The 26536-nt window shown below is 41.0% G+C and overlaps 2 protein-coding genes across 4 annotated transcripts in view; one reads left to right on the top strand and one right to left on the bottom strand.

The window, feature by feature from the left end:
* The window catches only part of SMAP1 (small ArfGAP 1), a 74576-nt gene extending 70535 nt beyond the window's left edge, over positions 1-4041 (top strand). For all 3 annotated transcript variants that reach the window (XM_063125000.1, XM_063124999.1, XM_063125001.1), the window contains one exon: positions 1860-4041. In XM_063125000.1, coding sequence (XP_062981070.1) covers positions 1860-1994 — 135 coding nt within the window. In that variant the 3' untranslated portion in view covers positions 1995-4041. The remainder of the gene's footprint in view (positions 1-1859) is intronic.
* B3GAT2 (beta-1,3-glucuronyltransferase 2) lies at positions 3219-26260 on the bottom strand. Its single transcript, XM_063125003.1, has 4 exons — positions 25694-26260; positions 8828-8972; positions 3385-3533; positions 3219-3305 (listed from the first exon to the last, which is right to left on the bottom strand). The coding sequence occupies exons 1-4, from the start codon at positions 26258-26260 to the stop codon at positions 3219-3221; spliced, it is 948 nt and encodes a 315-aa protein (XP_062981073.1).
* Between the last annotated feature and the right edge of the window lie 276 nt (positions 26261-26536).

Raw genomic sequence — 26536 nt, 5'->3', positions numbered from 1 at the left:
GAAGGGAGCTAAATCCAACATCTGGATTGCTAGAGGATCCTCAACCTGCTTTTAGGCCAAGAAGATGGTCTTCCCTGGGAATATCTCTGGGGAAAACCTTGACAAGGATGGGATAAGTCACGTTCATGGTTACTATAGAACATGCAGGGCCTGAAACAGAATGTTCCTCTTCACTGTTCTAGTTAACCAGCCATGCCCTCATCCAGGATACTCCAGTCCATTGGTCTTCAGTCCTTCCCTCTCCCCCCAGTAGTTGACATTCCATGGCCACTACGCATGCTCAGTCTGTTCCTCATTGGGATATTTTGGAGAGGGGGGCGGGTTCCCATGCTTTCTAAAGATTTTGGTACTTCTGCAAAACTCAGGGTTCCACGTCTCTTGTGTGAATGGTGCCACTTCAGCTACATAAGCAATGGCACATGTCTGAACATTGGAAATAGAACGTTTCCCCAAGAAGGCTCAGTCACCAATATGTTGCTTTAGAAGGCTTTCACTGAAAAAAACCAACCAGTTTCTCATGAGTGTGAGAACAAGAATAGCTTAGTAATTTTGATACATTTGTCATTGATGATTTAGGATGTTTCTGAATCACATCAAATGGTGTTTACTAGATGCTGACTTGGTTCACATGATCACTGGGGCTCAAAACACGTGTTTGGACTACAACTCCCATCATTGTTTAAACTGTGGCATTTGATAGGCACCATTTGCCTAATTTCCCTCCCAGGCATGGCTTGTCATGTCTGAATCCAGGGGGCACAGCTTGTTGGAGAGGAGATCAATCCTTAAATAACCCATGGGATGATGATGGTGCAAAGCAGCTCACAATGTAGTTCCTCCTTTTGCATTTGTTCACATGGCTAGTACAAAATGTTAACAAATATTTTATTATAAGTACTGTTCATTTTAAATAATAGCCTAGCAATGATCCATCAAAACCATTTAGACTTTAGCAAATCCTCTTACACAGGTCTACCACTATTTCCTACAATAATGATGTATTGTGAATATTGGCATATTGTGATTTTTTTTAATTAGCATTAAGACGTTTGTATGCAAGGCATTTAAAATCTGTGGTAACTAGCTATAGATGCATCTTATCTCTAAAACTGGAATATAAGTTTACATTGTAACTAAGGGCCACTCCATATTACCAGAGTGGTGTGGGAACTCTGGTATATTTTCAAGAGGCAATTACTTGGGCATGGTTACTTTCCATGGCAGAATTGCTGTTAGTAGTATGGCAAATTGACACATTGATCAAACAATGATTGATTCGTGTAGATTAAATGTAGCAGCATGGTATCTATTCATATGGAAGCAGCTGCCAGATCACTCTGGTAATCTATACATCGGCCCTGCATCTTCTTGATAAGATTAGATTCTCTACCTGGAGTTGAAATTATCAAGATTACAGTATAGAAGAAAATCTCCAGTAAGCTAATATATCCAGTTTTAGCTTTCAATTTTGGTAACAAAAAGGTAGTTTTGAGGTGTTTTAAGATTTAGAATGAGTAAAAAAAGAAAAGAAAAGTTGGTGCTAATAACATTTATGCAAATTGTAAAGCACAATTTTTCTCAAGAACTTGGATTGCTTTCAGAGAAACCAAAGTTTATCTAAAAGTATTGGTCAGTCAATTCAGAAGCTGTATACCATGTTACATTTGAAAGAAACCTATTCCTTTGATGTTAGAGATGAGTATTATAAACAAATGTCATTTATTGAGATAGAGCGGTATGTTTTTTGTTGACCTTTAAAAAAAAAGAAGAAGTGAAGCTGGAGTTTTATTTACTGCTTGAATTGTAGTATGAAATTTCTATACCTGTATACTAATTAGAATCATGTGTGCATTTCACAGATGAATCAGCAAATGGCTGGGATGAATCTGAGTAGTTCCAGCAATATGATGAGCTTTGGCCAGCCCCCAAATACAGTGCCAGGATGGACTGGAAGTTCCTCAGGGCAGACTCTCAGTACGCAACTCTGGAAATGAAAACTGCAATAGAAGTTTCATCTAGATCAGAGTCCTGACATTCCATGCTCAAATCCATCTAGTTTCCCTGGTCTGCCCATGTACATTTTCCCTCTCTCCAATCTCAGAGTTATTCATATTAAGAAGTAATCTTAACTGACCGTGTTGTGGTCTGTATTGACTTAAATTTTGATGTAGTGAAAAGCAGGTTGAGAACACCTATCATCGGCAGCTTTTTCATTCCACAGTACATTTGATCTCATGAATCTTATCTTTCAGAAGAGCTACGTGACCAACTACATACTCAAAATTGTTATCACTTATAGATCAAATGTTTCCATATAAGGGAAATAGGTATCATGTTAGTACTATCTCCTAATATGTAAACTCCACCCTGCAAATTGCCCAGTAATTCTGTAGAAGGTACTGTATGAACAAATGTTAATCATATAAATAAGCGTATTCATGTATCATTGAAGAATGTTTTTCCTTATGTAACAATTATTTTGTCATTCATTTCACTGTACTGAGCAGGGGAAGTGGTGGTGAAAGCGATAAACCTGGAGGTCACTGTGGTTCCATCAGTTTTCTTTACATTTAGAAATTAACAGCTGGAGTTTCCTGCACCAAAATAGGCAATTTGGTATAAAAATGTGTACAGAGGACTAATCTAAAGTATACTATACAGCATACATACAGGGTAGCTCCCTCAATTATATATTTAATTTTGTCTTTACCAGCTGTATCCAGGTTTATGCCAGTAATTGTGTTTACATTTATGGAGCCTCATATTGATAAGCTGTTTCTTCCCTATATTAAAGACATCCATAAACATCACATGATTATTTCATTCTATAAGATCTTTGTCTACTGTTCTTAAAAACAAAGCTGTTTAATTTAGGAAAAAATAAACTTTGAACATCAATAATCTGGAAGCTGCCATTATAAATGATAAATGAATTGAAGCTTTACATTTGTTTAGATTAGTAACTTTTCAATGTTTCACTGCATTTCATTGAATGTCTTGTGTAAAAAAACAATCTAAAATCTGAACACTGAAAGTACTAAAATGGATTCGAGAAACACATGCAAAACAAGTGAAGACAAAATATGTACAACTTGAATCATCTGACAGAAGGCTTTCATACCATAAAAGACTGTACTGTCTGAATGTTAAAGTGTGGTTGGTAGGTATAGCTCTGATGCATCCGCTCATTTCGGTATGTCCCATTTTATGCTCAAAGATCATACTTCAATTTTGACACTGTCCAGGTGATACTTTGGCTCATTAGCTAGATTTACCTTTTCTGTTCTAGTGTGCCATACAAGAACCTGAAATAAGTTAAAGAAAAAAGTTAATTCTAAATATTCCAAAAGACAAGTATCTGTTGGAAAATAGTTAAATTAATACCTTTGTGCAGTTATTGGCTTTTGGCTCCAGTTCTTCTACTGTGGTAATCTGTCTCAGAAAATCAGATTCCTGCATCCCAGGCTGTGATCCATGGCGTCTGAATACTGCTTTAGGGTTCGATAAAATCACCTGAAGGCTTACAGCAAACCCTTTGTAAATCAAATGTTAAATAATTAAAACCAAAGTTATATACATTTCATAGCAATTTCATTTAGCTTTAGAAATTATCCTTTTTTTTTCTTTTCTTTTTTTTATGCTAACAACTTGTATTTTGCAAACAAACCCCTAACGGTTTACACAGTACCATGCAGTAGCATATAACTTCACCTATGTGGTTGCCTCACATAATTTATGCAGTTTATTTTTCATGCCACAAACCACTTTTGTCTTATCTGAAAAGTGACTAGCTGTGCTCCTCCATATCTGTTTAATTCTTTATACATTTTGTTAGAATGTAAACAGTGACAATGTAAGCAATTCAAATTTCTATATGATGAACAGCCTGCCTGGTGGTAAAAGATGAGTTTTAAAAGGAACAGACAAACTTATTTTCCTTCCTCATATACCACCTTTGTAATTAATTGGAAATTAAAGTCTGAAGTGAATGTAATTGTTAAAATAACTAGAAGGAAAAATAAATTTGACTTAATAAATTCATATGCAAATCAGTTTTTCATTGATACTGTAAGTGATTTCCATTTCATGTCAAGTGCAGCACAAAGTGGTAAACAGTGCTCTTATTGTGTGTGTCTCAAAGGACTGGCATTACTGGTGACTTCATTTCTAAGATATGGGCATGGCTTGCTAAAACCAGAACACTGGCCAGTTTCCTGAATCTTTTCTTTCCGTTGAAAAAAATAGCCCATTTGTTGCAAGTGGTGCTACTAAACGTAGAACCAAGAGGAATTATGTTTAGCTTGGATGATTCACTTTTTTCAGTTTCATTTTTAATTTGAATATGCAAGAATATATAACGAGTTAAATTCAGATGTTTGAATTTGTTTTGCAACAAGCATTACATACACTTAAAGACATGTGGGGGAAATGTGGAGGAAATGGGGAGATTTCCACTCATCCCCTCCCTCTTCCCCAGCACAGTGATGTGGATTTTCTGGGAAATTTTGAATTTGAAAATTTATCCAATGCTAATTAGGTTTTTTTGAACTGGATTTTTTTCAGTCCATATCTGAACGTTTTCCAATGCAAAGTAATTTCATTTGCATAGGGGGGAAATCAGTTTGCATTGGAAAAATGTTCTGATGTCCTAGAGCAGGAATGGGCAATTTGTGACCTTCCAGAAGTTTGGCCTACAACCCCCACCATCGGCTATGCTGCCTAGAGCTGATTGGAGCCATAGGCAAAAACATCTGGAGGGCCACAAATTGCCCACTCCTTCCCTGGAGAGATCTATTTTACTATTATTTAGTAAACAAAAGGTACCCCATGGTTCTTTTTGTCCTAATATAGCTCAAGTACTTGACTGATATATTTGAAGGAGATATGTAGGAATTTGTTGGATTATTTATTTCAAATATCTATAGATTGCCTTTCAGGGCAAGAATCCTCTCAAGGCAATGTACAACAGTAACATGCATATTCATATAAATGAAAGTGTGTGTGTGTACCAATGCAATAATAAAAGCAAAACTTCCATAAAACAACGAACATCAGCATAAGACAGAACCCACAAAATAATTGTTTTATCAGACTGGAATATAGTTGCAATCAGGGGAAGGCCAGAGTCGATAAACAAAAAATATATTTGCATTCACATACATCTAATGGGAAGCCAAAACAAATCACAGTTCCCTAGAATGCATGCAGAACGAAAAAGTATTCTTCACTCCAGAAGGAATGGAAACCAATAAGATTGGAACTGGGCACTGGATCTGATTATTTTGATTATGGAATCTAATGCTGGAGAAAGAGGTGTACCCTCAATAGTTTCCTACTCACTTTCAATTTAGTAAAAATTCTGAAGAAATTTTTAAATAAGCCAGAACATTTAATCAGTACTGTGCGTATATATCACAGAAAGTAAAACAGATCATATTAGTTATCTACACATGCTTCTTTCTTTTCCCCCTTTCTTGTGGAAAGAATTCTCTAAAATATAGCAGTCCATGGTCTGGCTAGAATATAGGTCCCAGTATATCAAAAGTCAGCTACCACTAGAGATGTATACAGTCTCCACAAAAGACTGGCCAAGTATGTAGACTTAACAGCTAGACGGAGCTATGGAACTCACTAACACCACAGCTAAAGATTGATGAGATTAATTTTTGAAGCTTTTCTTCTTTTGTAGTGGTGGTTGATTTTATCCCTTGAGCATGGTGTTTCAAGCTACCTACCTACAAGCTATCACAGTCATCATTTTCTGTTGGTTTGTGCAAAATGTTTCATTTCATGAGGAAGTAGCATTTTTCGCACTTTTAACTATCCTATGGGGCTTGTTTTCCTATGCACAGCGCAATGTTCATGCAATGAGAGATACTAGCTACCTGCAGCAGTTAACGAAGGTGTAAAGAAGAAATTCAGTCAAGCATTCAAACAGAAATGCCATATAAAGTTCAAATAAATGGAGAGTGTTTTCTATTATCTAAAAAGTAAATTAAATTAGTATAAAGCAGCGAGGCTTATAAGAGGATTAAAGATAAGACATGGGCATGCAAAAAAAAAAAATCTATTGCTTCCAATCTGCTCATTTTCAATATTGCTTCTGCATATATTTTTAGGAATAGCCATGAATAGTGGATTGGATCCAACTTAATTATACTCAAAGTAGACTCATTTAAATCAACAGACTTAACTAACTAAAGTCCCACTTGGCCTGTTCAGACAACACGCTAAGCCATGGTTAGGCTGCTAACTTTTGCAGTAAATGGTTAGTGAACGTGCTTGAACCATGGTTATGTAGCCACCATGGTTAGGAATGATTCACATGACATGCTAAGCCATCATGTTTAGTTTAACCACTGTGACTTAGTGTTTCATCTGAACAGGGTCACTGATTTCAATGGGTCTATTCCAAGCTGACATATTTAACATACTCAGTGAGAAAGTTTAGACATTCTACATTTACCAGGTGTCACTGACATGACATGAAATGACCTTGCTACTGATCATTGCATTCTATTTTTGGTTACTGAAGTACAGAAGCTCAAATGCAGAGTCTCTACACTTTCTTTTCAGTATCTCCCCGCAAATTCCCCCCCAAATTTGGTTCCATCTCCATGCACATGTCCAGATAGCCATATTCAACTTGACTACTCCATTCTTCTGTGTGCAAATCTGTTCACAGCCTTCACTCTTGCGGGCAGGGAGGAAAAAAGGGAAGAGATTCCCATGGCTAATAATGGGGCTGCAAATTACTGCAGAATTTTAGTACTCCTGTCTTCACAAATGCACTAAGGATGCCTGGAGCCCCTTTGAATGCTGGGGAAAGGAAGATATATGAAAAAAATAAATCCTCCACCTGCCCCATCCCAACCACTAAAGATGGTCTTTTAACATCATGCAGGGTGTAACATATGCCTTCTATTGTAATTTATATGATTATATTGTTAAGTGTGAATTAGGGTTAATAATATGCTAGAGAGTGAATGAAAGGTGAGAGGGGCTTGTGTGTGTGAGGGATCTAAAGGGAGTTCTGACAGGGCTTAGGGATTGAAGAAACAACTTCTAGTTTAGTGAGGTTTGTGTAAAGGATTTTACAAGGGGAAGAGTAGGCAGGGAAATTAGCATCACACATTAATATATTCATATTTTAAATAAATATTTGGGTTTTTTTTTAAAAAAATACAAACTCCCACATGTTGGCTGACTTATTATGCTACCATTATTAAATTGGGTTGAAGGAACCAATAAGGCATATTGGATGTCTCTGGAACCCAGAAAGAGGGGAAAGGCTGAAGTTTGGGAGTCAGTGGGGACAACTGACCCAAGTAAAATCAGGTGTTCCTAAGGGATTTGCTTCTCAGTTCCTGAGGTAGAACCTGTGCCGGAATGTCACAAATGGTGGCAGTGCCGGGATCCAAGAAGTGTATGAACAAAAGACACACAGAGAATAAAAGCAGGAGGGCGCATTAACAGGATATCTTGTACATGCAAAAATAATATCAGTACATATTTTACACGGACCTACGCTCACGACCCCCTCTCAGAAGTGTTCTTATGGCTAGATGATATCGCAAGAATTCACCCTCAGATGTGCTATGTAGTATACTATTGTATCACTTCATAACTATAATTTCTGTAGGTTGCGTTGATCAACCCAGACTGTTCTTCATGCAAAATTCTTCCCATCATGCTCAGGGTGATCTATGAGAAGGAGTGCTTATCAAGTGTTGCTGTCATGAGTGCTACCAGGAGTCAAATGTAGCCACACTTAATTGCATTTTTAAAAAGATACAAATTAAGACACCAGTTCCAGATATATTTGCAAGCTTCTATCTACCTAAAACCCTTAAGGACAAGAAAGTTGTATTTTTAAAAATAGTCAAAAAGCATAAGAACATAAGAAGTGCCCTGACGCTGGATCAGACCGAGGGCCCATCTAGTCCAGCACTCTGTTCACACAGTGGCCAACCAGCCGTCAACCAGGCAACAACAAAGCAGGACATGGTGCAATAGCACCCACCCACTCATGTTCCCCAGCAACTGGTGCACACAGGCTTACTGCCTTGGATACTGGAGACAGCACATAACCATCAGGGTTAGTAGCCATTGACAGCCTTCTCTTCCAGGAATTTATCCAACCCCCTTTTAAAGCCATCTAAGTTGGTGGCCATCACTACTTCTTGTGGTAGTGAATTCCATAATTTAACTATGTACTGTGTGAAGAAGGCCTTCCTTTTATTTGTCCTGAATCTCCCACCAATCAGCTTCATGGGATGACCCAGGGTTCTAGAATCTTGAGAGAGGGAGAAAAATGTCTCTCTATCCACATTTTCCATACCATACATAATTTTGTACACCTCTATCATATCTCCCCTTAGCCTCCTTTTTTCCAAGCTAAACAATTCCAGCTGTTGTAACCCTCCCTCAAAGGGGAGATGCTCCAGCCCCTTAATCGTTTTAGTTGCCATTTTCTGCACTTTTTCCAATTCTATAATGCCTTTTTTAAAGTGTGGTGACCAGAACTGTACACAGTGTGGTCGCCCCATCAATTTGCATAAAGGCAGCATGATACTGGCAGTTGTATTCTCAATTCCTTTTCTTATTATACCTAACATGCAGTTTGCCTTATAAACTGAGATTCTGAAGATTCTAAGTAACCTTCCGTAACACTCTTCCATGCTACAGAGCTAAACGTAAGAACCATGTATACTGTGTATCCAAATATTTAGAACCGCTTGTTTGCAAGTGTAAACCGGTAATGCAATATCTAACATATGTATTCACATAAAATATAATCTGTAGCAGAGATTCTATAAGTACTCACCTGCCATATCAATGGCAAAGGGCCTTCCTGCCCGCCAGCCAGTGTACCAGCCAACCACCTTGCCCTTTTCCACAACTGGGCGCTCATAGCGTCGTCCGCCCACCAGCCCTACAGGCCATACAGACACTTTGCGGGTTGTGCGCATCTGCAAAAAGAAAGCAAAGTATCGTTTTCAAACTAGTTTCTTCATCCACAGGCACTTTGCTGTGCTGAGAAAAGCTACTCTTTATTTTATTTTTTAATAATCAGATATTCAGAACATAACCAAATTCTCCTTCATCCTACCTCTAGAGGGTGCCTAATGAAATCTGTGCCTAACAAGTAGTTCCCTAGCTAAGTATTTCGACATCTAAATATTTTAACATTTAAACTTTCTAAAGGAAACAAAAATAGCTGGTATCAGTATTATTACACCTAACCAAAACTGGGGTGGGGAGCAGGGGGAGTCCTGTTGACTGCCGAGGACAGCTTTTTCATCTAGCCAGAAAGAGGGATGGAAACAAAAACATGCAAATCGGCAGTGAAAAGTTACCCAGATATGTTTAAGACACAGGCCAGAAATAGGCTGGGGCTTTCAACAGGCAGAGCCTGCCCCTTGCAAACCCATTTATTAAGAATCCTATCTATCCCACTCCATCCTTGGTCCTTTTTCCTCTATCACATCACATTTGCCTGGTTCTTATGTAATGCTAAACTATGGTTTGGTGTTATGTGCACAAGCTTTTGGGCTAGTGCTCCCCCACTCTGGAACAGCAGCAAGGAAGAAACTGGAAACTCTTATTTCTGTTTTCAGCTAACCAGAGTTACCACATGTGAGAACCTGAACCTGGCTAGCATTAACTATTATTTAAGGGAAGCAAGCCAACCTCAAACCATAGTTAACACAAACCACAGCTCTTCGTTTGGACAAAATGAGTAACTGTGATTAGTTGAAAATGGTAGCAAAAACTTCAGATCTCTTCTTTGTGCTGCTATGCAAGCCCAAGATTTGGTCCCATGGACTTGGTCCCATAGTCACTAGTGTATGATGAAATGTTGGCAACTGGCTTTTTTTATAGCTATAGATATTTATACAGAAGACCAACTGGGGCTGCCTACCAATTTGTGTACTGAATATATTCTAATAAGTGTACAGGCAAATTTTATCTGAACCTTATATTAGAATGTACTAAATGTGGAAAGACACCAGTAAGTTTTTATGTATTTCTGGAACCACGCGTGTCATGAGAAAGGCCATAAATGTTAATTTAGGTGTTTTAAAGATGAACAAATTCTGGCCTTGGAGTACACTTTCACCTTTATGTTGGGTAATAAAAAAGACCTGAGGAGTTAGTAGCAGAAAATTCCATTTGTGTTGAAATTTAAAATGTAGGCATTGTGAGGCTGGGAACTATTGTTGCTGTCACGGCATCATAAAAGATCTGAGTATCATTCATGCTAGCCTCTTGTACTCAATAAAATGCAAGAATTCAAGCATCCATGCAAACCTCTCTCATATATTATTTAGCTTTCCTCTTAAACCAATTTGGTACAGTTGCCCTAAGACAGCTTTAGAAAACAAAGTAAAAAAAGAGAATATTGTCAACCTAAAAAGCACTACAGAGGCAAAGCTTGCTTATTAATTAATTGAAAGGGAAAAGACATATGACTTTAAAGAGCTGATTATATTAAAAACAATTATAAAAGCAATCAAAGTCAGTATATGGCTGAGATCTAAAGAGCTATTTTAGGAGCACCCAAAGGCTTTGGCATGCCAAGTGGGATTTTAAACTACCCCTTTTAAATAACAAACCCTCAAACACTACATCACAAACTGCTCCTGAAATTCCCCTAAGTTTCAGTAGGACAGTGGTTCTCAACCTTCCTAATGCCGCGACCCTTTAATACAGTTCCTCATGTTGTGGTGACCCCCAACCATAAAATTATTTTCGTTCTTCTCTACACGATCCACTGTCATGGGATGGTTTGCTAATGAAAATAATACATAACAATAGCTTTAATAATACAAAAGATGATACATGACATAGTTCAGTCAATACAGTTTCCTAAGACCATCGGAAATACGTGTTTTCCGATGGTCTTAGGTGACCCCTGTGAAAGGGTCATTCGACCCCCAAAGGGGTCCCGACCCACAGGTTGAGAACCACTGCAGTAGGGGTTTGATATGTAGGACAGAGGATTGGTGTTTGAGACACACTAGCCCATCACTCCTTAGGCACGTGGAACTAGTTTCAAAGTTCTGGGATCCTGCTCTCCAAGAATAAGACATGCCAAATATACTTGATATATAAAAAAAATAATCACATGTAAACAGATAGCAGACAATATCTGTATTTCAAAATGCATAAGTTTAATTATTGCACGGGCAGAAAGATACTTGTGTATGGTACAAAATACTCCTTCCCTTTATTCCCTTCCTCTTCATTCCACAACAGGCCAACACATTCAGCTGTTTTGGAATTATACCTTAATCAAGATATGTTAACTCTCCTAGTTCAAAATAAGCAATAATTATAACATATAAACCTTATGCCTCAATAGAATGCCACCTGCACTGCCTTCACTGGACACTTTAATGTCCTCCACACTGTAATATTCATCTAACATACTCCTAAACAAATTGCCTTAGACCCAATAAAGCTGATGACAGATTATCATTAGGAAGGTACTACAAATGCTGTGTATGAATACAACATGACTGGCTCTTTAGAGGGGCTTCAAATTAACAACTGCTACAGAATACCCAAATACGACACCTCTGTTTGAGAGAAAATTGGTCACACTAAAATCCCACAGAAATCAATGCAACTGACTAATGCCATTGGCTTCAATGGGCCTTAAGCACAACTATTTTCTAGATTGAGGCTGATTTACATAACCTATTTTAGAAATTTTGACAGCACAGCAAATCACTAATTTAAAAAAGAAGTACTTCAAAAATAAACTTAAAGCCAGCCCAACTGACTCTATGCATGTCTGTATAAGGAGTGAGCATCTATCTGATTGTGTGTGTGTGTGTGTGTGTGTGTGTGTATACACACACACTTTTCCAGTAAAGAAAATATTTCTTTATTAAGTTTTATATCCCACCCAAGGAGACCAACAGCAATATTTAATTTTAACAAAGGGTACATATCCCCCTAAAATTGATCATAATAATGGGCTCAGGAAGATAACAAAAAGGAAGAAACAACACTGTTCAAGCCAGTGAAGGCTAGTAGCTCCTATTTCACTTGGGCTGTGAATCCATTCCGGGTTTCAGTCATAACCAGCCAGAACTCTAAAGAGGCTATCCAAGGTGCTGATCCCATTCTAGGGATAGGGCTCAACACCTTGAATAGCTCCTTTACAGGGCTTGCTGGTTCTGATTGAAACCCAGAATGGATTCACAGCCCCACCAAAATTAGAGCCACCAGTCTCCACTGGTTAAAGGAAAGGAAAGGAACCTCTTGTGCAAGCACGGAGTCATTACTGACTCTTGGAGGGACGCCAGCTTTCGCTGACGTTTACTTGGCAGGCTTTATAGCGGGGTGGTTTGCCGTTGCCTTCCCCGGCCGTTATTACCTTTCCCCCAGCTAACTGGGTACTCATTTTACCGACCTCGGGAGGATGGAAGGCTGAGTCGACCCGCGCCGGCTGCCTGAAACCAGCTTCCACTGGGATCGAACTCAGGCCGTGGGGAGAGTTTCAGCTGCAGAAACTGCTGCTTTACCGCTCTGCGCCACACGAGGCTCCACTGGTTAAAACAATGACTCAAAACAAGCAAACAAACCCCAGTCTCTCGTGATCATTAGTGTCTCTGAACTCTGAGGAGAGAGAAGCAGAAGAGGCAGCTCTCAGATGATTGAGGAACCTGTGTGTAGAGTTCTCGCACCTTACTCCCTCTCCTAGCTCTTAAAACCTGCTTAAGCTTTCAGTACTCTGCTTCTGTTAAACATTCAGCAATTCTCTCAGTTATCATGAATACTTATCTGTGCCCTTCCACATTTTTGCAAGGTTGTCTATAGCAAATCCACTTGAAATCTGTGGCATTTCCAACATAAAGCAGATTAAAAGCATCTCTATAAAAACCTTGGGGGGGGGAGATCTTGCCTTTGCTTAGCATATCAGCAGACAATGTATCTTGATAGACCCCACTGCTAGGTTTCTATTTCCATTATTATTATTATTATTATTATTATTATTATTATTTATACAGCACCATCAGTGTATTTTCTAAGGCATTCTAACTGGTAACAGGCCAAGTGTTGAAAGCGTTAAGGGTTCTTAACAACATCAATTACTATTTTCTTCTGACTGCATTGCCATTGAAACAAAAATAAAAAGATCTATATTAGGAGAACCTTATTCAGTTTAGTTGTCTTTCTTGGAAAGATGTAAAGCCCAACCCACAATTCAGGACATGCGAGGGCTTCTTTGTTGCTTCCCCATTACTTACTGTACCGGTGCAACTACTTCATCTAAAAGTCGTAATAACAAAAAACATTGTAGTTTTGCTCCCTGTCCTGGTTTTTCCCCAGACTCAGACACAAGTGCTCCAGAAGCTTACGACCACACTGGACAAGTCTCCAGAAGTCTCATGAGATGAAGGGTTTATTTCTTTATTTATCTATCTATCTATCTATTATGTAACTATTTATCCAGTTTTGCTTAATGGATTTACTTATAGATGTGAAACATTTACTCTTTAAATATGGGATGATATTATGAAGGGAATGGAAATGTTTGCTTTTTATTCAAAATGGGGGACGACGACGACATCCTAATAAATTATTAAAAACTAAAAGCAAAAACGAGCACAAACAAAATACAGCACCTGAAATCTGTAAATCTGATTGGAGCAGTGACAGGGATGCTTAATCTGTTCCAATCAGAGCATTTTCCAACCAAAATTGCCTCCCCAATCTGCATTCCCATTTGTGGGGAAAAGGGAATTCTGATTGGGGAAAGGTCCCAATTGGAAAGGGTTAAAGACCACCATTTTGGTAAGATTCACAGACCTAATTTGAACATAATGCCAATTCATCGATGTGGTTGTGAATAAGAGAGAGCGCTACCTCCCGCATGCTCATTGCTTCTACTTTCAGTCAGCTTTTATCAACAATCCAGGAATGTTCCTGGGTTGTCTAATGTGACATAGAAACCCAGAACTCTGGATTGTTAAAGGACAAACAACCCAGAGTTTTAACGTAACAATAAACCATTAGTTGTTGATTAAAGTTGAATCAAAATGGAAGTGATGAGCATGCAGGAGATAGGACACTTGTTCCTTCACTTGTGGCCCGACAACCCATGGTTTAAATTTATGGGTTAGTATTACGTGACAATCAGGCCACAGACTCCAGAGTGGGAGGGCATAGAATTACTTCCCATATTTCCAGCTGTCCATTTCTTTTTATCATTGATCACTCTTTCATCTTTCAGAGCTGTTTAGGTAATCTAGTGCTGCTAGAAGCATGCAAAGCCCCCCTTAAATGTACCTTAACCATGTGAATGCCACTGCCTGGGCAGCTCCTCCCAAGATTGCCCAGGTACCTGTAAAAGTTTCTGCCCATGTGTCTCACCCTGATGCCATATTGATACACCACATGACACAAACAGCAATTACCTGCTTTGGAGATCTGTCATTTGCATGGTGTGGAAATACGAATGATATGGGTGGAAGTCATTATGTGTAGCCAGACTACCATGGAAACAACTGAAAAGATAATGGCACTCACATGGGCGAAGGTACATCTGAGAGGGTATGGTTAATAGAGCAGAGCACTTCTCTTTCTGCGCCATGCAATGTGCACAACCCTGCAACCCAGCCCAGAAAGAATTACTAAGCTCACACAATTGCTTTTTTTAGCCTACCTGGTATCTATGTGTGAGCATATCTAAAATAAAAGAGGATGTGTGTCTTTCAGTGCCATCGTGCCAAGACCTTGAAATCTAGACCCCTGAAACTAGGCATGCATTCTAAGGGGTCCCCAGGGATGTGTAACTCAGGGTTATTTTGTTTTAAAATGCATTAATTAGTTTTAATTAATTTTAAGCTGTCTATGTGGTTGAAGCTTGCAATTGAAATTAGTAGGATGAGAGACAGAGTTATATGGATTGTCCCTCACTCCAATTATGGGACAGCCCCTTCCAATCTTACAGAGTTGGGTCTGTTTACTAGTATTTTATATTAAAAAACAACCTCCTTATTCTACTTCTGTTTTCAATTCCTTGATATTGTGTCAGGCCACTGACATGGAAATTTAGCTGGTTCTTTTACTATGCCCCTAGGTATAGGAAAATGGCCTATAATCCTTAGCTATAGTTCATAAAGTTCATGGCTTCCTGCTCTTTAAAAACATATTTTTAAACATATAGGCATTGTCCACGCCGGCAGTCAGAGGGTGGAGGATGTCTGCAAAGCAAGATAACCAAGAAAGTAACAGATGGAGTTGTTTTCCTGTACCTTTTGCAATGTAATATCTTCTAGTTAGAGAAGCACTCATACTCTGTACATGCCTAAATGCTTGGCTTCTCATTGGTTGTTGCATTTTCAGAGCTGTATTATGATTGGTGGGGAAGTTCTGCCATGGTATCTAAGGAGAACTGACCCTATAAATATGTTGACATTTCCTGAAATTATTGGGCAGTTTCCTCAGACTGCCACCTTGCAGCGCTGCTCGTAATAAACCTTTTAAGGAGAGAGAAATTGTGTCTTGAGAGTCTTTGACCACCACTCAGCGAACCACAGGAACCCGTGGTTTCGGGTTCCACCACACCACACACACGTATGCAAAACAAACAACCAGGTTCTGGGGACAGGAGAGTCTCCAGTAAATTCTGCTCCTTCACAAAGTATGTCCCTCCAGAATTCACTAAAAACCTCTGGAACAGTAATTGGTCATCTGCTTGCACTCCCATCTGTAGATTGTTTGCAAGGGCTTGTCACTCCAGTCTTGTGGGAGTTGATATTATACACTCTGGCACTAATCCAGAGAATCACAAGCACAACAGGTGACAATATAAAGCAGTTTTCACTCATAAGCTACTCAAAGCACCTATTCCTATCTGGATTTGCCAAGATTCTGTCCCCACTTAGAGCATCTCTTCAAGAAAAGCCCAAGTTCTGCATACAGATTGCGGTTCCTGAACTACAATGCCGGTTATTATTCATTGTTGAAAATCTTCACTTCCAGGTCCACTAATGATGAAGAATCCTGCTGTGTAGGATGCTAGCACTAAGCTAAGCTATAATGATGCATCTATATTGGTCAGGGGAATACTGCTAACTTGGCCATTAGTGAAACCCCCATATAGCAGCTTATCATGATGAATCATCAAGGCCATAAGATATCCTGGGTGAACTATTGAATATCCACAGAGCATGTGGAGAAAACAGGATATGAAAATTTGCAAAGGAAATTTTTGAAGATAATTTCTCTGAGCAAATTTACTTCAGCTTGCATGTTCTAAGAATTGTTTATTCACCAGGATTTGCAGTAATTTTCAACAGAATTGAAACTAAGTGACTTAGGGAAATGACTTGCTTTGGAAACAATTCCAAAAGAATCCTGTAAAGAACTGATCCAAAAAGGATTTCAAATGTTTTACCCAGCCCCCAGCCCTAAAACATAGCTCTCAAAAAGTTTTTGCCTGAAGAGACTGACAGAATGAATGGATGCATAAATTAAAGAGGAAACCCCTGAAGTACAAACATTAAACCAACATGGGTTAAAGCAGCAGTTTAAATCAAGATCAATTCAAGCTTGGCAGATTTATTCCATGAACAACATTGTTTTAAGCTCTTGATTCTGCTCCTGCCCTTCAGCACAGAATCGTTTATGGTCTTTTGACAGAAACATCCATGTGACATGGGAACTGCACAACGTTCTTTGTTTGCTTAAAACTAATGGATACTAATAGAGTAATTATGATCCATTTATTTAAAATGCCTGGATATCAGAGCTCAGTGGCCAGGTTGGCTTCAATAAATGGGTTTCATCCAAAACTACTGAAATTCCAAGACATTTTTAAGATTCTTAAGTCTAGCGAGCCAACTTTTGAGTCTTAACCAAAAATAAAATAGAAAAATAAAAATAAATCAGCATAAATAGTTCTATAGAAGTAAAGAACTAGGGTCAAATCCAGTCTACCTCCTCTCTTCTATATGCTGCTCCTTGCATGGGAGTTTCATTTGGGGGAAGTGCCTGAGCTTAGTGGTGGGGGCCAGTGGTCTGATCCGGTATAAAAGCAGCTTCCAGCCATCACACACCTCTTTTTGTCAGTTGTCCACCTGCATGCAGAGTTACACATATGGGCTAACAACATACACCTGAAGATTCACATAAGGGTCTGACTGGATCAGGCCCCTATTTTGCACTTGGAATTTAAATATGTCCCTTGAGACTCCAGTAGGTAGGATCTGTAGAATTACTTTTCTGTAACTCTCTACATGGAAATTTAATTAAAAGGGTAATGCCTTCACCCTTACAGCTTTCTACCTGGAAATACAGAATTATGCAACTGACAGTCACAAGGAGCTCGCTACAGCCTTTACGATGGCCATCTCTTGCTTCAAGCAGAGGGTGAAGAAAATACTGTAGAGAATGACCTCTCATTACTCAAAGCAATACAAACAGCCTATAGGAAAAGGGAACAAAACAGAGATTATAATAACTTCATGAAGAAACTTCAGTAAAGATGATCTAATAAGGAGGCTAGCCATTGCTCCTTCCACTGATTTGTTCTTAAAACCAACATTTTCTTAAGAATGTTAACTGATGCTTAAAGGGTAAAGGAAGTAGGAATAATGGAATGGATATTGCTGGCCTTTACAGAATCGTCACCTGTTCAATGACCCATAGATGGGGGAGGGAGAAGTGCTCAGATGCATATTTTTGATAGCTTAAGAACTGCGCATCAATTATAATTCAGCACTGACTAGATGTGAGAGAAGACTGGGAATCAGTGATTTTATTTATTCTCTCCAGAATTATTTATCTAGTATGTTTCTACCATACTGGTTCATCCTTTCCTGTCACCGAAGCCTTTAAAGAAACCCCACAAAAACAGTACAGATTTTTACAATGAATATTTATTTCCAATGTTTCTACTCTACCCCTGCAGCTATGGAAGACAACAGTATATGTAGCACACAACTCATCTTTAGATATCAGGTTGCTACTAATTACAAAAGGTGAAGGTTATAATAGATCATACTGGATACCAGCACGGCTTCACAGAAACGTAGGAAGCTGTCTTATACTGACTGAAACCACTGGCCGATCTAGTCTAGTACTGTCGACACTGACTGGCAACAGCTCTCCAGGGTTTCAGGCTGGAGTTTTTCCTGCCATACCTGGAGATGCCAAGGATCAAACCTGGGAACTTCTGTATGCAAAACATGTGCTCTACCACTAAGTCACGCCGCATTGAAATAGTGGTGAACACTGAAGCCTTTTCATTCTTACATATTTTCATTTTGAGGAACACTGAGCACTGGTTCACAGGATCAGCTAAGCTAGGCATAAATGAACACTATGATCAGAAGGAAGTCCCATTCAGCTGAAAGGGGCTAAGTAACTGTTCATAGGACTGCAGCTTACAATGGACTATGTCAGGGGCATAGAATGCCAGGCTTGAGAGCCAAATGGCCCTCTGGACTTCCCCGGATGGCACTAGCCAAGTTCCCCTGACCCTGGTACAAAATTCCATGCAAGTGGAGGTTCTGACAGCAAGGGTCCCATTAATACCTTAATACAGATGTATCATGTAGGTGCTAGATTACTCTCTAGCACAGCTGCTAGTGTTAAGGCTAAGAGCAGTTCAATATTACAATGGTGTGAGTTGTCACACCAATTCAAGCACGACTGGTCTCCTGTGTCACATTTGCACAGGGGATCATGAGGTCATCCTATTAGCTTTCCAGTAGTGAAATTAAATCTCTACCAGCATATGAAAATGTAACTTGAAAATTCTCTTTCCTCCCTTTGTAGATTCTTTAGAACCAGCTGGCCCACAGAATATTACTGGCACTGTTTTCCATAACTTAATCTCTGCCTCACAGTATCAAGTCTGTCTGCCCTATTAAAAATGGAACCATCATCCTGAACAGGTACTCATTCAGGACCAAGAAAGGTAGACAGGCTTCCTAGATTAAAGCATCATTCCCTTGCGAGATGCAAACTGCATCTTTCTGGCCAGAGTATATTTTAACCCATGGAGAAAAAAAACATCAGGTGGGGAGATGATTTTGAGCAGAAGAATGGCTCAAGAGAAAAGGCTTAAGCAACCCCCACCCCATACCAGTCCTCCATTTGGGATTGCAGCTCCCCGAGGGTTCTTTTTGAAAAGTCATGGCAAAGTTACACACAACTTCTTGTACCATGCAGGTTTTGCCCTTATGGCCAAGTAAAGGATCATAACTAGAAAACTACCATTTACCACAAAAGGGAAGTCAGTACCTTAACACTTTGAGCAACTTCTAAGATAAGAAACCAAGACCATGGATCTTATTTCAGACTGAGGGCCAAAATCCATTTTAGAGAAGCTCTGGGGCCCACATTCTACTGGTGAGTGGGGCCAAAGGCAATGGGACCAGGATGAAAATTGCCCCAAACATCAGCATAAAGCTCTTATTGCTGGTAACTAAGCTTTAAGGGAGGCATTTCAACCTCTAAAATGGGGACGGGGAGAGTATAAAACCTGGAAAACCACCAATCAGTGGTTGAGAAAATGGGGTGGGACCAGGGGAAGGAACATGGTCACCTAGGCAACACTGAGGGCTGCATTGGGACTCCAGATAGGTCAAATTTGGCCCACAGGCTTGAGGTTCCCCACACCTGTAATAAACCCACCTTTAATCCCATCAACTGATGCTTGTCATTTTAAATTATAAAAAACATTCTTGAATTCTTCTTCATTTTTTAAATTTAAAATATTATAGTATAATTATGCTTTATAATCTGCCTTCCCTATTCTCCAAAGACAAATTTAAGTTATGTGAGACTATTTACAGATGGAAAGACCGAGACAGCATACTTAAATTAGCACAAACTATTACCATGGTAACCATTGAACAGCAGTTCAGAAAATGGTTATTAGTAAAACAAATTGATAGTGCAGTGGCATAGCCAAGACTTAAATGTGTGCCTTTTGTTGAATACATAACATTCATTTTCAGGTACATGTATTTCACATGTGCATGCACAGCACACTGTGTTCTCAATCAGCAACACACATAAGCAATATCACATGCTCCAAACCTGAAAATGATCACTAAGTATTAGTTTACAAATGGTATAAATATAGCGTCTTTATGAAAAAGTGCAAGCTTGTGGTGAGATACACAGACATAAGAAAAGCCATGCTGGATCAGACCAAGAGTCCATATAGTCTAGCACTCTGTTTACAATGGCCAACCAGCTGTTGACCAGGGGCTCACAAGCAGGACATGGTGCAGAAGCATCCTACCACCCATGTTCCCCAGCAACTGGTGTATATAGTCTTTCTGAGACATTGATCTATGGAGAAAATGTGACCAGTAATTTATAGAGGAAATAGGTGTGTCCTATTTTCAGAACAGCTCTAAGTGACTACTTTATATTTAATCTACCCAATATACTTATAGCAGGGGTTCCTTAAATTTTGAGGTGGAAGGCACATTTGGAATTTTGAGCGTTGTGAGGACTCTCAGAAGATGGCTGCCATGGCAGGGGCTTTTCCATTCATAAAATGGCTGCCATGATGGGCATGGCCATTCACAAAATACTCCTTTCCCTGGTGAGACAAAAAGAAAAGTAACTTGCCCCAAAACCCAAGTACAAGGCAGAGATGAGGGCTGAGCTCCAAACCACAAAGCCATTATTCTGAATCCAAATAAAGGTGGTGCTGGAGAACAGCACATTGTTTTGCAGCCTGCCAGCTGCCAAATTATTATTATTTAATTACAAAATATCTTAAGAAGCAAAAAATCAGGAGTGATCGGGAGCCTGACAGGCACCAAGAGCGGTGTGTTTTGGTAGCAAGTTGGAGACCCCAGACTTAGCGTTGGATTCAATGCTGTTGTTCTGCTAACATACATTGGGGCAGTACAGGCAGCTGCAGGGGAGAGGACAGAGGCCAAAAATCTGGTTGTGACAACAGAGTTCTGCAAATAGAATGCTGGATTTAACCCCTGGTACCCTCCAGGTTATTTTTTTTTTGTACAACAGCAACTAGTAGGATATCGCCTGAGCACACATTTTTATGGTAAGCGGTATTGAATTACCATGAAAATGTTGGATGCAAAGCTGAAAACACACTCAAACTCCATGCATGCGATAGGCTCCACTTACAAGAAACTTGCAGCATAAATGGAAAGTGCTTAAAATCCAGTTAGGTTTTACACTAAATTTAGCAGCAGTAATAACAGGTGCAGGTTTATTCAGTAGGAGGGCAAACTTATCCAAAACCGAGCAAGGGCACATAGCCAGCTACTAAGAAAAGGCAGGTATACAGCATTGGATTTTTTTTTCTACTCATGTTATTATAATCATAATGCCTCCACACTTGAAATGGTTCTTGTCAAGAGCTCCTTTTGGCTCAGGAAATCAGCAGCTAGAAATGCTAGTGGGAGGCCAGGGAAGTGGGGGGACGACGGACGGGCATTAACATCAATTTTCTCTCACATGCCATTAATCCCATTTCATGAGAGAAATTACAGCTGGAGTTCAGCCACATGGGATGTGCTTGGAGGCTAGCCTTTTTTCACATGGAAGAAAAAGCAGTTGCAGCTTTTGTAAATTGATTTAGGTCTGGAGGAGGTGGGAGAGGGAGGGGGACTGAACAGGGTGTTGAATCAGAAATCAGTACCATTTCCCAAGTTTTCAGTAGATAATACAAACTCTGATCAATGCTTGATTGAAAAAAGCAAAACACTGTCTCTCCACTTCCTTCTACTTAGGGATGTAAAGTGCATCTCAGAAGAATCAGAAGGCTTATTTATTTATAAAAGGTACCAGATAGAGGGAAGATGATATGCACTATATTTCACCTAATGGATCTAACAAAACTGACCCATTACATGGCTTTGGACCGCAATAAGTGATGGAGCACCTCTCTTGACATGGACCTACCCATACACTATGCTCAGCATCTAAGGTCCTCCTCCAGCTGCCTCCTCCAAGGGAGGCTTGGAAGGTGACAACAAAAGGAGACGGCCTTTTTGCTGGAGCCCACCCAACTATGGAATGATCTCTCCAATGAGGCCCGCCTTGTGCCAATATTGTTATCTTTTTGGTGCCACCTTTCTTTTTTATAAGGCATTTGACAGGATGCGGTGAGTTTTAATCAGTCCTGGATCTTTGTAAACTGCCCAGAGAGCTTCAGTTGTTGGGCAATATAAAAATGCAAAAAAGAATATCCTTTCTCAGGGCAGGGCCATCCATTGGTGGCAGAAAAGGAGAACTAAGAATTAGTTGCTTTGGGAGCCCTAGGACTTGTTTAGATTAAAAGAAAATTGCATTTGCTTACCAGCGCTTTGCTTACTGTTTCTCTTGCACAATTGTAATGAGCTGAATTACACAGGAGGAGAGGAGCTAATTGAAAACTTCTCCTCCTCTCAGCGCTCATAGTAATGAATGGGACAGTGCCCTCTAATGGGTGTTTTGTAGCACAACTTCAGCTGCACACAGTAGGAAATCCAGATACATTTCAGAAGAATCAGGATATCCAAGTGTTGTTGTTGTTTTAAAAAATGGAATAATTATCGTCAAAATGACCTGCAAACTTCTGAGTGGCCAGCCACAAGTATGCTATTAATTGCTTGTTTAGACAAAACCCTAGTCCCTCTTCTCCTACCTTGTAACATGAATACATTAATTCCCGTGTGTGTGTGCACTTGGATGTGAATAGAAACAGGTTCAAAGTGAATTTTTCTCTTCTAGCATTGAAGCTACGTGGTGTGGGTGAATGTATCACTCATAGTGGGTGCGGGTGAATGCATCCCTCATAGAAGTGGAGAAATAAGTCCAAAACCAGTTGCCTCTTTCTTTAACTTACAATTTAACTGATAACTGGCAAGCTAAAGAGGATCTTATTTGTATATATACTTTTAATAAATGTCAATTAAATGAAAAAGAGAGAGAACGATGACTAAGTAACAAAAGATAAAGCTAATCTTCCTGTTTAAGGCTATTTAGCAGCAACCTCAACTGGTCTGCTGGTCCTTGCTGCAGTTCATTCCGGCCTCTCCTGAGTAATTAGCACTTTCATTTACATGACTAATTTAGGCTTTAAGAGAATAGAGGTCTGTCTCTCAACAGCTTTTTCGCCTCAACACTGCTTCAGGCAACAGGGCAAGGTTTCAAACAACAACACCCCTCCGCAGCCTCCACCCCAGTAAAGCTCCACCAGTACAAAAGAAAGCGCAACCGAAAAATAATTACAGCCAAGAAGACGAATGCATTCAGAAGCTCCGCAAGCCTCCCACAGTTTGGTGGGAAATAAACCAAAGCAGCAGAACAGCACAACTCCCTTCTTTTCAGCCACTTTCAATAAAGGCTTCAATGCATAAAGCCGCCACATCAGAAAAGGAAGTAAGAGAAACGGTGTGGTGCAGCAGGAGCAAACCAACACCTGCCAACAGCATATTGAAAGAGACCCAAACACATTTTAAAATCTAAACACACGTCAGCAGGGTTGAGCAGCCTTTCTGAAATGACTCTTCAGGGACTCGATGTGCTCTGCATCTTTCCGCAGTGCCTTGGCTTTAATCTATTGATTCTTAATGCACCTGGCCTAGATGCGAGAGAGAAAGAGAGAGGGATCTATTACACATAGCAACACACACATACGTTTGCCCCTATCTAGGGTCACCAAAGCAAAAGCATTGATTCCATTGAGTTCTGTGGAGCTGCTGGGCCATTGTTATCTTACAGGAAGGGGATTATATTCTGTTAAGATATAACTGTGTTCTGGAATGCATCTGATGAAATGGTCATGAAACCTTAAGACCAGAATAAACGTGTGAGTCTTTAAGGTGCAACACAATTCTCTGTGTATTCTGTAAGAAAGGGGAATTCCATATATTAGAGGAGTTCTCTTAAAATATAGAGCAGCTGGAAAGAGTGCCCATTCTGAATGGGCTATGATGACTTCAGCCTCTTTGTGTGCTTTTATTTGCCACACTCCTCCTCCCGTCCTTGTCAAAGGCACACTTTTTATTATCACTATTTTTCTACTGTTTGATGTGTCCTGCTTAAAAATACTTCTTCCTGCCAGTGGGGAAATCAAAGGGGAAAAATTCTGGCTATCATCCCCCTGTTCCTTCCCAAGCCCTTTCACAAGAGCTCAGTATGAAGTTGTGTGTCGTCGTCCCCACACACACACACTCATCACACCACAGATCCGTTTTTGTACTTCCTCCTCTTGCTTTTAACACTAGATAGGCTCCAGAGAAAGGGCAATGAGAGAGAGGGAGAGAGAGAGGAAAGAAGGAATAGATTATTCTGGAGGAATTTAAAGAAAGGAAAATGAGAAAGGGTCATGATTTGTGATGAAAGTTCCCCAACAAGGAAAGAAAGAGAAAAAGCTAAAGGAATAATAAAAAAGGAATTCCTTTTTATTTAATCTTTAATCTAGTCTTTAATGTGATTTTGTTATAAGGACTTTTGGCAAGTCCATAAAACAGGATGGAATTTGCTTATCTAAAAAACATTGAAATCGTGATGCGATTGCCGAAGTTGCAGGAGGTTTTTGTTGTTGTTGCAGGAATGCACTTTAAAGCTACAACTGGGAAGAGGGGCAGGGGGTGGAGAGAAAATGGCAGGTGGCTTATGCTGGAGAAAAGGAATATGGTAAAATTAAAAGGCAGCTCAGTGGCAACAACCAGTCCTTGATATTGCATCGTGGCACATTCTAGGTCTTGGCACTGAATAGGCAGGTGATACTTTGGATTAAATCTATGGAAGGTTCTGCACAGGGCAAACAGCCAGCCAGAGAGATGCTGGAAGCCCAGACTTAAGTGGAAGTCAGGCTTTCTGATCTGGAAACCATCCCTCTTAATGCTAAGTAGGTGGGAGATTGCCCGTTACATGAAAGATACTCTGCACATGCTCTAATATACCACCTTAATATTTCTAACACTGGCATTAAAAACAAAGTTTTGCATCAAAGCTCAAGCTCAAATTAAAAGCTGCATGCAGCAATGCCGAAACATAAAGGAGGATATGATCCACTACACTACATGATTGAGGAAATATTAGAGGCATCCAAGACTGGCCTGATCCTGGTGGAAATTAATGTCGGCGTTTTGGGGTTGGGGAGGAGGTGAGGTACCACCGGCAGGAAGCAAATAGAGAGTGAAATACAAACAGGGTATGATCCGGATCTGGTTGGTTTCAGAGGACAAGTGTGCAGGCTCCAAGTTAGTCCACGCACCCGCCGATCTGGATTTGGTGGAAACGTAACGCGCAGGTTGGACGTAACGTGCAGACGGATGGTGGAGGCGCTTGCAAAGCTATCCGAGGAGAAATCAACATTTATGCATCGAAAGAGGCGCGTCTAAGGTCACAGCAGTACGCATGCTTATTCGGCAAGTAAGACTGCAATCCTACATATAGGTACTCGAGAGTAAGTCCCATTGAACTCAATGGGGCTTACTCCTAAGTAAAACATGCACGCCTAGAATTAGGCCTAAGGCTGCGACACTATATACTTACCGAGGAGTAGCTCCCCTTGAACTGAGTGGGGCTTACTTCTGAGCAGACCCACTTTTTAGTGGGACGGTGGGTGGGTGTGGCGCTGCTGCTCGCAAGTTCTGTGGCAAAACGCGCGGAAAGGCAGCCCACCTCTTCCTCTCTCCCTCTCTCTGCCTACCTCCCCTCCCCTCCCCCGAAGCCCTACCTCCTGGAAGAGCTCTAGGCTGTAGGTGTTGTCGTCGTCGGCGAAGAAGAGCACGCCAGGCTGCGGGGCCGGCAAGTGCTGGTGCCGCTGGCGGATCCAAGCCAAGCCCGCGTTGCGCTGCTCCGTGGCCCGGGGCTGCCCCTGCCGCTTGTACCTGCGCGGCGTGAGCACGTGCAAGTGGGTGCAAGGCGGGCCGCCGCTCCGGCTGAGTCCCGCGGCGAAGCGGCTCACCAGCTCGGTGCCCACGGCCGAGTCCTCCACCAGGATCCAGTGCAAGCGCGCCACCTGCCGGAAAGTGTTGGCCAGCCGCGTGAGCTCCGCTTTCTGCACGGGCCGGCTGTAGGTCGGCGTGATGGCATAGATGAGGGGCGGCGGGGGCGGCGGCGGCTCGGCCTCCCCCCGCCGCCGCTGCTCGGCCTCCCGCCGCCGGGGCGCCCCCTCGTGCCGCCGGTCGAGAAGGGACGACGGACGGGGCGCCGGGCTGCCGCCGTCCGTTTCCAGCATGAGGATCACCAGCAGCACCCACGGCAGCAGCACCAAGAAGCGACTCAAGACCAGCGACTTCATGCTGGAGCCGGCGCCGGCGCGTCCGCCCCCTACCTCGCCGGCCGGGACGCCGCTGCTGCAGCCCTCGCAGCAGTGGCAATGGCAACGGGGGCCGCTGGAAACGCTGCCGCTGCTACCGCCGGCGCCGGCGCCGCCTCCGCCGCGGAGATTCAGCCGGTGCTTCCCTCGCCATGGAGCGGGCGGCAGGGCGCAAGAAGAGGCGCCCGGCTTCCTGGCGCTGGGGACTTCGGCGCAGCGCAGCCGGACCGGCACCAGCCGAGGAGCAGGGGAGGGGAT

The sequence above is a fragment of the Elgaria multicarinata genome, chromosome 4 (genome assembly GCF_023053635.1).
Source record: "Elgaria multicarinata webbii isolate HBS135686 ecotype San Diego chromosome 4, rElgMul1.1.pri, whole genome shotgun sequence".
NCBI lineage: Eukaryota > Metazoa > Chordata > Lepidosauria > Squamata > Anguidae > Elgaria > Elgaria multicarinata.
The sequence above is the reverse complement of the archived record's forward strand: the minus strand, read 5'-3'. Positions and strand labels throughout refer to the sequence as shown.